This window comes from Lonchura striata, chromosome 14, assembly GCF_050655825.1.
Source record: "Lonchura striata isolate lonStrDom1 chromosome 14, ASM5065582v1, whole genome shotgun sequence".
Classification (NCBI taxonomy): domain Eukaryota; kingdom Metazoa; phylum Chordata; class Aves; order Passeriformes; family Estrildidae; genus Lonchura; species Lonchura striata.
The window spans coordinates 14,230,182-14,240,730 of record NC_140716.1 but is presented as its reverse complement, the minus strand read 5'-3'; the positions used below and the strand labels follow the sequence as shown (position 1 = coordinate 14,240,730).

The 10,549-nt window shown below is 55.2% G+C and overlaps 1 protein-coding gene across 3 annotated transcripts; it reads left to right on the top strand.

Annotated features, from left to right (window-relative positions):
- Positions 1 to 1,129: 1,129 nt before the first annotated feature.
- HMOX2 (heme oxygenase 2) lies at positions 1,130 to 10,189 on the top strand. Of its 3 annotated transcripts, none has more exons than XM_085592454.1 (6): positions 1,130 to 1,331; positions 5,641 to 5,743; positions 7,389 to 7,506; positions 7,791 to 8,282; positions 9,233 to 9,349; positions 9,434 to 10,189. In XM_085592454.1, the coding sequence occupies exons 2-6, from the start codon at positions 5,664 to 5,666 to the stop codon at positions 9,713 to 9,715; spliced, it is 1,089 nt and encodes a 362-aa protein (XP_085448580.1). In that variant the 5' UTR covers positions 1,130 to 1,331; positions 5,641 to 5,663; the 3' UTR covers positions 9,716 to 10,189. The 3 variants fall into 3 exon arrangements, with proteins under 3 accessions (XP_085448580.1, XP_021396484.3, XP_085448581.1); XM_021540809.4 differs by having other exon boundaries at positions 9,233 to 9,353; XM_085592455.1 differs by lacking the exon at positions 1,130 to 1,331 and adding an exon at positions 1,932 to 1,965.
- The last annotated feature ends 360 nt before the right edge of the window (positions 10,190 to 10,549 follow it).

The following is a 10,549-nucleotide window of genomic DNA, read 5'->3' as shown; positions in this document are numbered from 1 at the left end:
TTCTACTACGGGGTGAGAACATGACTGGGAAGTCTATGCCTGAAAAACTTCAACTGTGGGTGGAGAAGACTTCAGGGAAACCTCTTTGTTATTAGGAATAACAAAGGGGTTCCTAGCACCTATGGGTGGGAATATCACAGTGCCTGGGCTCAGCACTGGTCATACATTCCCTGCCATGTCCAGCAAGCCCAGAGATGAGCTGGAGAGTCAGAGGAGAGGCGAGAAGCGGAGTCTGCTCCTCTTCTGAGTGCCAGGCTGCCTTCGGCTCTTCCCCGGCTCTGCCGGGAGCTGTGGCGGCAGCGCCTCGCCAGGGCCCGGTTCTCCCGCAGCAGCTCCGGCAGCAGGGCCGGGCAGAGCCAGAGGCGCTCTGGCTCTTCTGCAGCCCAGCTCAGGGAGCCCATGGAAGGGGCACCGGCCCTGGGGGCTGAGCCCTCTGCCGCTGCCATTGCCCCTCCTGCATCACTCACGGAGCGGGGAGGCTTTCTTTGATGAGAACGAGTCCTACAGGAGAGAGGCGCAGAGAGGGGAGAGGCAGCGCGCAGAGCTGCAGGTGCGCAGAGGAGCGTGGACACAACACGGGCAGTTGGTGGTGTTCATAGGGAAAGCTCTTGGGAGAGAAAGGACTGCTTTGAGATGGCTGGAATGTGCTTCGTGCATTTCAGAGGAAGGCACATGACTCTCTGCCCACATGTGGACAATTACTAAAGTGAAGCACACGGACCATCTCACAGCCTGCAACAAAAAAGTCAACAAAAGCTCCTGATCTGTGTTCAGAGGCGCTGAGCTCCCTCCTTCAGCTCACGGACTGGAGCCGCAGCCCAAAGAAGTCCAAGGCCTGGTGCCCTCGGCCCCCTCGCTGTCTGTCCGTGTGTCCCCGCGGCCCTGCAGGCGGCAGCTGCGCTGGGTGCCGCGGCTGCAGCCGCCAACAAAGCCGCCGGTGCCGCAGCGCTGCCGCCATCTTCCCTCCTCGGCCGCCGGTTCCGGTTGCCAGGGCGCGGCGTCGCTTGCGCATGCGCGCGTTCGCGCTCCGGCCGCCCACCTTGGGCGGGGCTGGCCAGGTGAGCGTGGGGGGCGGGGTCGGGCCGGCACGTGACTCCCCACCCGCCCCCCCCACCCACCGGCGGTTTCTGCGCGTGCGCGGCCTCGCGCCCCAACCGCCTCCGGAGCGGGGCCGATCCTCGCGCGGCGCCTCGGCCGCCGTCGCCAATCGCCGGCGCGCGCCGTGCGCGGCTCCCGATTGGCCGCTCGGAGCCCCCTCGGCCATAAAGCCGCGCGGCCGCGCCGGGCCGGGCCTTTGTCTCTCGCCGGGGCCGAGGGCGGCAGCAGCAGCGGTGAGTGCGCGGCGCGTCCCCACGGCAGCGGCCGGGCCCGCGGGCCTCCCCTCCCTCGGGGCTCGCGCCGCGCGGCTCCGCCCGCTCCCGGCGGCGGCTGCGCCGGAAGCCCTCCCGGACCGCCTCGGAGCCGGTTTCCGCGCCGCTGCCCGCCGGGGCCCGGGGCTGTGCGGGCCGCGCCGCTCGGGCCCGCAGCCCCCGGCCGCGAGCCGAGTGCCGCGCGGGGCCGGGCGCTGCCCGCCCGCCGGGCCGGCCGTTCTCAGCCCGCCCTGCTCCTGCCGTGGGTCCCCACGAGCGAGCGCCGGCCGGCGCTGGTGCTCGGAGCCCGCAGTGACTTGGCACGGCTGCTCGAGAGCGACGCCTGGGGCTGCCGGGACCGGAGCTGTGTGCTGCCGGGGGCCGCTTGGATTTCCTTAGTCCTGCATGGCTCAGGAGGCCCTTGGAGAACGAAGGCCTCTTGCTATTCCTCCTCTTCCATTATTGGCCGTCGTCCTGTTCGTGCCTCAGCACCTACACGCAGCTCTGCATTGCACATTGCAGCCCCAAGTGCCTGTCACTGGCCCGGCTTGGCCCGTCCCAGGCACAGCTGACATGACCGCCAGGGCAAGCACTGGCTCTCTGCTGAACAAAGGCTGTATGCTATAATCGTGAATGTCTGTCACAATGTTTTCTTTCTCAGCCCACATCCAGCCCTGACTTACCCCTTGTCTGTTCCTATAGCCAGGGTGAGAAAATAGGTTCTTGATGGGCTGCCTGGCACAAGTGCCACCACCACAGTGCAGACTTCGACAAGGTCTTTGAGGTCACCAGCAGCTTCCTTTGCTTGGTTTGTTGAGGTGCTGGGCTGCAGCTCTAGAAGACAGGTGTAGTATTTGTGTTGACATATTAGAAGTGTCTGGGACTTGAATTACTGCCTAAATTTAGGCTATGTTCAGGTGAAATCTTTAACTTACTTGGGATTGAGTAATATGGCAATTTAGTTTATGAGGCTCCATTTCTAGCATTAGCCATGCCAAATGCTTCCCCAGAAGGAAATGGAGATGAGAATCTCTCCTGCTGGGATTGCCAGGTAACCTCTGGGATGATTCTTCAAGCCTTTAGGCCTGAGGTTCTGAGGTTTGTTCCCACTGCAGTGATGGTAGGTCCAACCACACTCTGAGCTCTGTGTGTGGGGAAATGCCTTGCAGTTGCATGCAAATTAAACAGCAGATATGAACTCTGTACTGCCTGTGGGTTACCAGACTTCTCCCAGAGTACCCAAGCAAATCTAGGGCTTCCACTCCTCCTTCCCTGCAGCAGCAGTGTCTTCTTCCTTCAAGAGGCTTGGGATTATTTGGATTAAATGTTTTCCTACCCTGAGAAGAACAGCTGTGCATCTGGGGTGTGCAGCTTGGTGAGGAGATGTGTGTAGGGACAAACTGCATGCATCAGGATGAGGTGGAGTTGTTTTCTTAGGGGATTAGAACACTGTCATTGGGAAAGAAATGTTTGGAATGATGAGGTGTCCTGTAGCACACCTCCTCCCCACTTTCCAGCCCTGCTATCCCAAGTGGTAGCTGTTGGATTGCTCCCAGGCAGGCTCTGTCTGGGCACTGGGAGGTACCCTGAACATCAGCCAGGTCCTGGGTGAGCAGAGCTCCCTGCAGCAAATGAGGTGGTGTTCCAGCCTCTGCAGAGGAGGTGGCACTGCCTGAGCCTCCTCCTTGGCGTGTGGGACGTGCCCCCTTTCAGAGGAGCAGAGAAACCAAGGCTGTGACCACAAACTGGGGCTTGCAGTTGCCAGTTTTTGAGTAAAAGCAACATTGTGTGGTGGTATGAGACACAGTGGCTCTGCCTGCATTTCCTCCCAGTTGTGCAGTAACCCAGCACAGGGAAGGACAGGCTTTGTGCTGGCTTGTCTTGTTGGGGATGTGTCTGTGCTAGAGACTATATTGGGAAAAATTCCAGCTTCCACATTTTCCTGCACGAGTTCTGCCCTCACCTGGGGCTACAGGGACTGGTGTTATCAGTGCCACAGAGAAGAACGTAGGCTGAGCCCTGTAAAACATGCCAGAGGAAACACAAGTCTGAGAATGCACCCAGGGCCTTCAGTGACTTTTTGCATGGTAACCCCTGCTCCCAGCAGCAGACTGTGCTCCTGGGACAGTCATTCACCATTCTCATTAGCTGTGCTTCCATAACACCAGTAACAGGGTTGGGTGGAGGCTTCTGAGACCCCCTCTAGGTTCCTGTGTGAACACGAGCATGCTCAGGCTGTGGGAGTGGAGGCTCTGGTGAGTGAGCAGTGTGATGAGCTCAGGGCCATCTTTGGCCATGGGGAACCTGCTGTTAACCACTGATTTTGAGATCTGACCTGGTGCGTTCCCTTGGGCTGGATTTGATGTCAGCCTTCAGGCCTCTCCCAAGGGATGAGTGTGGCTCAAGTGCTCTGCAGCTCTGCTCTCACCTGCTGCTTTGTACAGGTGGCTGTTTCAAGCATGTGGAGACAGCACACCTCACCTCCAGGGCTCTGGCTTTCTGGGAATATAAGATAAATTGGAACTAGTTTGTCTAGTTTCATTTTGGGATCTCCATGCCCTGAGAAGGTCCTGGGTTGCCATGAGCAGAGCAGGCAGGGTGTCACATACCTGGTGACATTGGCAGGTGGCGAGTGTGCTGTTCCTCCTGTGCCCACGACAGGCTCCTGGCTGAGCTCAGCTGGCTCATCTGCCTTTGTGCTTTGGTTCCCTTGCCCACAGTGGGCATTTCCCCACTCCAAAGCTGTATGAGGAGTGAAGATGGGTCCCTGAGTTGAGCTGCCTGGTGAGTGATCACACAGACAGCACAGCACAGCACAGCACCCGAAGCTGGTTTCTGGCCTGCCCTTTATCCTGGGGTGGGCAGGCTGCTCGGTGCCATGTCAGGGGAGGGGGGTGAGATTGTAGGGCTGCCACCCCATACAACCCTGAATTACTTCTGTCCCAGCCTGGGCTCCTGGCATCACAAAACAATGCACTTGGTCAGTCTTCTGTCCCAGGAAACATAAAGATTCTGTGATCAGGGGAAACCTTCACCTGGTGATGATTCCCCAGACCAGGTGCTGCACCTGAGGATGGGGCTCAGCCCTGGATCCTTGTTGGAGAGCACTGAGGGTGGCTGTGAAGCAGGGCTTAGAAACTCTGGGGTGAGAAACTGGAGAGCAATTAATTTCTAACTGGTGTCCTTGTGTGAGCTGCTGTGCCAATGCTGGCCCTGTGCTGACCAGCTCCAGGCAGCTGCTTGTTGGCTCTCCCAGTCCCCAGCTGTGGGCTGAGCAGTGAGTCCATGGATGCAGCCCAACAAGGAGGGCTGAACTGCAGTGGGAAGCACCAGGATTGTTCCCTTGGTGAGTGGCTTGGTGAGTGAGCCAGCATCAGCTTGGCTCCTTGCTCCTCTCCCAAGGCTGCCTGAAAGGTGGTGGTGTGTTGCTCTGCACAAAGCTGATTACTGGTCCATTTTATAAATGAGGTGCTTGAATTTCTGTGCCCAGCCAATGTAATCCAGGTGTGTCTTGTTCCTGCTCCTGGGTAAGGCTTGTGTGTCCTGTTACATCCAAGGAGATTTTATTTCCTTTTGCAAATGAGGGGAAACCCAATTACTTATGGGATTTGAAGTAAATTCTGATGGACAGGAGAGGAGGGTGTGAGTGGGAGCAGGAGCTGTCTGCAGCTCACTCTGCTTGGAGAGTGGCCCAGGAAAGGCAGAGCAGTGAAATCTGCCCCTGCTTTGGAAGTTCATCTTGCCCTATTCTGTCACAGGGAATGTTCTTGTTTCTCCTGTGAGCTGCCTGACCTCAGAGCTCAGTTGGCCTAATTCACTATTGCTTACTTCCAGGGAAGCTTTGTACTGGTGTGGAAATGTTGCTTCTTCTTCTTCTTGAGTGAAGGAGAGGGTCTTCCAGTAACTCTGCTCAGAGTGTGACATTGGGGAAAATATTTGGTAGCACCAGGGGAAAGCAGCCTGCTCACAAGTCCAGTGCAGATTCCCAGCATGGAGGTCTCATCTGCAGCCAGGAGCCATCCTGAAGGGGGGAACAGAATGCAGGCTGCTGTGTTGAGTGTTTTTAATTGGGTGTCAGTGTTGAGGTTCACCTGAAGTGGCTGAACTGAACAGGCAAATCTGCATCCTTGGAAGTGCCTGGTGTGAGGTGGAAACAGCCAGAGGCTGCTCCTCACTGCCCTGCCTAGTGGGGCTGCTCAGAGAACTCCTGGTTGGACTATTCAGCATTTCACACCCATCCCTTTGCTAAGGCAGCTTCCCCTGAAAACCCCCCTCTGATTTTGCTTTTCAGACTGATCCCCAGCAGTCACCACAATGCCATCAGCCCTGGAGAGCCCGGAGGGGGCAGAGGAAGACATTTTGCACTATGAGGAAATAGAAGATGGTGCTGTCAGGTGAGTTCTGTCCTACACAATGGCACTGACACAGCCTTGGGCAAGGCAAGAGATGTTCCAGGTAAAGGAGTGATTCTTCTCATCTGAAAGAAGTGAGGGATCCCAATAAGTGATCAATCAAATACATGTGCTGTGAAATCTTTAGTCAAACTGTACTGTAAGGGTGGAAGGGATGGGAAAGAATGATCTGGCAGGGGTGACAACAGTTGTTTTTTTAGTCTCTACTATGAAAGTCACATTTCAGAAACACTTTGACTATTTGGCAGCTGTGTTTGTGTCTTCCTGACCAAGGGGAGACAGTTTTCCATGGCTTTCTGGGCAGGCTTCTTGTTTTGAAAACTGACTCTAGAAGTGAAGTCTGCTCTGCTGAGCTCTTGCCTTTACAGAATACCCAGGTCTAGGCAAGGACATTTTCTAGGAGGTTACTTTAAAAAACAAATTAACATACATGTTCTAAAAGCTACAGCTTCAGACTTGGAAAACAGGAAGTGTGACTGGGGTGCTTCCTAGAAGACCTAGACAGGCTGGTCAACTTGTTTGGCTTGATAGGCTCAGCTTCACGAGAAGTCAATGTTTGCTGGCTTTGCTGGCACACTCAGTGGGTCTGGAGTGTTCAAAGTCTCTCTTAGAGCTAACACCAGTGTGGTAGCTGTAGCAAACTAGTGATAAAAACTGTCAGGTGCATTTTAGCATGATTTGAGTGAGTGTGTGTTGATACTGTACCAGTGTCCTGATTCTGTACCTGAAAGGTGGCTCAGCCAGGTGGGGGTCAGTCTCTTCTCCCAGGCAACCACTGACAGAATGGATGAGAGGACACAGCCTTAAGCTGCACCAGGGGAAGTTTAGATTAGATGACAGAAAATTCCTCACTGAAAGAGAGACTGGGCACTGGAATTGTCTGCCCAGGAGGTGGTGGGGTCACTGTCCCTGGATGTGTTTGAGAACAGCCTGGATGTGGCACTCAGTGCAATGGTTTGGTTGATGAGGAGGTGTTAGGTCATAGGTTGGACTTGGTGATCTCAAAGGCCTTTTCTAACCCAGTTCATTCTGTGTCCAGGTAGGTGCAGTGCCTGTACTCTAAAATCATAGATGTTAATGTTTTGGGTCTTTTTTTAGAACAAGACACCTTATGGAAACTTGAAAAACCAGTGTAATGTAGCAGAAATAAACTTTTTAAGGATGTTCTTGCCCTGTTTTGCTATTCAGCTCTCATCTGTTCACCAACAGTTGATATCCAAGTTGGGAAACCTGAGCCTTTTTTCTTCTCTGGCAGAAGATACCACCAAGGCCCCCATGCCCTTTACCCTGCCCATATACTTAAGGCTTCTTTGTGTAGTGTTGTTGGGCTCACGTGGATGAGAAGCAAAAGTCAGGGTGTGCAGGGATCAGCAGGTCCTTGGCAGTTGCCTCAGCATCCTTGGCCAGAGCCCCTGGTAAGCCCCAGTCCTGCTGGAGTGGCAAGTCTGGCTGCACATGGGCTGCTGCCACCCTGCTGCCTCCTCCAGCAGCTGCCAGCTCAACCCACGGGGTGGCCTGAGGGTCTAAACTGGGATGGTAGATGGTGGGGGATCCCTCCAAACACAGAAGGGATAAACTCATTGCTGTGAGAGGCAGGGGTGAAAGGAGCTCTCCTGTCTGCCCGCAGCCCCATGGACCTTTCAGAGCTGCTGAAGGAGGGGACGAAGGAATCGCACGACCGTGCAGAGAACACTCAGTTTGTCAAGGACTTCCTCAAGGGCCGCATCAAGAAGGAGCTCTTCAAGGTGGGTGTTGCTCTGCTCCTCATCTCTTTGATGCACCCAGTGACTGATGCAGACTCCAAGGCAGAGCCCCACAGCCTTGGGAGTGCTATGGTGGTGGGTAGAGCAGTGCCTTTGCTCCTTCATCAAGCAGTGCCTGCTTTGTACAGGCTCTCCAGGCTGGGTTTGTGCTAGGCCTGGGGGTTTGCTCTCGTTTACCCCAATTCCACGTAGGCAGGAGTAGTCACGAGGATGAGTTATGCCCATCTAGTGAGTAGCTTCTCACATGAGCTGTGCTCTGTCCATAGCTGGCCACCGTGGCCCTTTACTTCACCTACTCTGCTCTGGAAGAGGAGATGGATCGCAACAAGGACAACCCAGTCTTTGCTCCTCTGTATTTCCCCGTAGAGCTCCACCGGAGAGAAGCTTTGGCCAAAGACCTCAAATATTTCTATGGGGAAGACTGGAAAGGGAAGATCCAGTGTTCAGAGGCAACTCAGCAATATGTGGACAGAATCCATCATGTGGGACAACACGAGCCAGAGCTGCTGGTGGCTCATGCTTACACTCGCTACATGGGGGACCTCTCGGGTGGCCAGGTGCTGAAGAAGGTAGCCCAGAGAGCCCTGAAGTTGCCCAGTACTGAGGAGGGGATCCAATTCTACACGTTTGACAACATTTCCAACGCACAGAAGTTCAAGCAGCTTTACAGAGCACGAATGAATGCTTTGGACTTGGACAAGAACACCAAGGAAAGGATTGTGGAAGAGGCCAACAAAGCCTTCAGATTTAACATGCAGGTACTAAACAAATCCCTTGATCTCCTGTGGGTAGGTGCTGCTGCTTTTAGGTGTGGCCCAGGTTAATTCAGTCACATCACTCAGCCAGCCAGTGGTCTGGGGCTGAGACCACCACAGGTCCCTCCTTGAGGGGTTTGGATTCCAGTTGAACTAGCTCTTTCACTAGCTTCAGGCTGGAATTCCTCCCATGCTCCAACACTCCAGCCAAGTGCTTTGATTAAGGCAAAATGAATATGACTTGAAGATTCCCACAGGCTGTGTGGCTGTGAGAGTGAGGGGAGAGAGCTCTTGTGCCAAGACAGCTTCAAACAGTTTGAGTGTGCTGCACCACCCTGGTGACAATTCATCTCCCGTCTCAGGTCTGACTTGTTGCCCTATGGTCAAAATTGTCTGGAGCCTCCTGTTCCTCCCGTAGCATTTGCCTCTCATCAAACCTGACTGAGCTGCTGTTTGCCCCAGGGGATGAACACAGATTTAGCTACTGGATGGAAGTTTTAATCTTGTGCTTGTAGCAGGTCAGTGTGATTTAAACTGGCCAGAAACATGTTGAGGTCCTTTGTGGTTGGCTCCTTTGGCAGGATCCTTATGGAATCCCATGGCAGCGGGAGGGGCTGCCTGACCACTGCAGGACCTGGGATCCTCCGAGGGTCTGCAGCAGGGAGGGGAGAGCATGTTGCCCCACACTCCCACCCACAGCAGGCTGGGAAGTGAGCAGCAGGGTGGTGCTGCCTTGCTCTTGGCTCTGACTGAATGCTCTTGGGATGGGCTGTGCCTTCCTGGAGCTGCAACATGTGCCAGGTGCCACCCCTTCCCTGCAGTGGATGCCCCGAAAGGTGTTTGGGGACAGGGAAGCAGGAGTGGTGCTTGCCTGTTCCCCAGGTGATTGCAGGGGTCTGGCTGAGAGCTGCCTGGCTCTGCCTGCTTCATGTGCTCACTGTGACCACTTGCAGGTGTTTGATGAGCTGGACAAGATCGGCAGGTCGCTGGCAGAAGAAGCCCAAGACGGAGGATTTCCAGTCCACGACGGAAAAGGAGACGTCCGCAAATGCCCTTACTATGCAGACAAAGTGGGTAGGTGGTGGCACTGAGGGGCTGCCACGGGCATGTGGCACAGGACTGGCAGTGCTAACAGTGCTTTCTGTGTCCTGCAGGCATGGCAAGCCCCGGCTGCCCCTTCCACGCTGCCGTGGGCCTGGCCAGGCAGCCCCTGGTGCAGCTGGTGCTGGCAGCCTGCATGGCCGTGGCAGCAGGAGCTGCAGCCTGGTACATCCTGTGACAGGCACGGTGAGGCTCTGCTTGGGGACAAGGGGAGAGATGTGCCCTGCCTGCTTTCCGACCCTTCCCTTGCTGGTGGTGAGTTGGCTGCAGAGTGGAGTAAGGAAATAAACAGGAATCCTGTGGGACTGTCCAAGCCTCCTTGCACTCTGCTGTAACACAACGTCTGTAGCTGACTAGTGCATGGGACTGGTCAGTGCCAGGGGGTGAGGACTCCACTGCAGCACTGCTCTGCCCAGGCTGGGGCAGCATTTAAGGCTACAGATGTCCTGTCCTGTCCTGACAAAGGCTTCACATGCTTGGCTTTTCGTCTCCATCCCTGAAGCAGTGTTTGGAGGGGGTTTCCTGCCCTGGGTTGCATCTGCAGAATGTGTCATCAGCCTTTCAAACAACGAGCAGTTGCTTTCCTGCCCTGAGAAGCTGGGGCTGTTAGCTCAAAGGAGTGTCCTGTTTGGTGCAATGTCCTAGGAACCAAGTCTGACTCCTGTTGGAGAGAGCTCCCTGGGGATGGGGGCAGGACCATGGTGGGGTATGGAGGTGACAAATGTGTATTGTGCAACTTCGGGGTTGAGGGTTGGTTGTCGGTTACTTTTCCACAAGCCTTGACTGGAATAAAAAGTTGCAATGTTGTAGCTGGGGGAAGCCAAAAGCACCTCATTGTGAGAATGGGGAGGCTGGGGAGGGAGTTAAGGGGGAGAAAGGGGAGTGCCTTCCCACGCTGACTCTTGTCTCTGACTCATGCAGTCCCTGATAAACTCCTGCCCTAGCACCCCACTGTCCCTGCTATTTCCCTTGGGATTTCCATGTGGTTTCCATTGCCCTGCTCAGAGGACACAACCAGGTGCTGTCAGGGCTTGGTGCTTTTCCATGTTGAGGAGGTTCCTGGTAGAGTAGTGAAGCTGCTGCTCTTCCTACCATGCCTTGTACTACTGTACTCCCACCCTGCCCTCATCCTCAGCTCCCCTGCAGGCAGATCTGCTGTGAATTTTGAG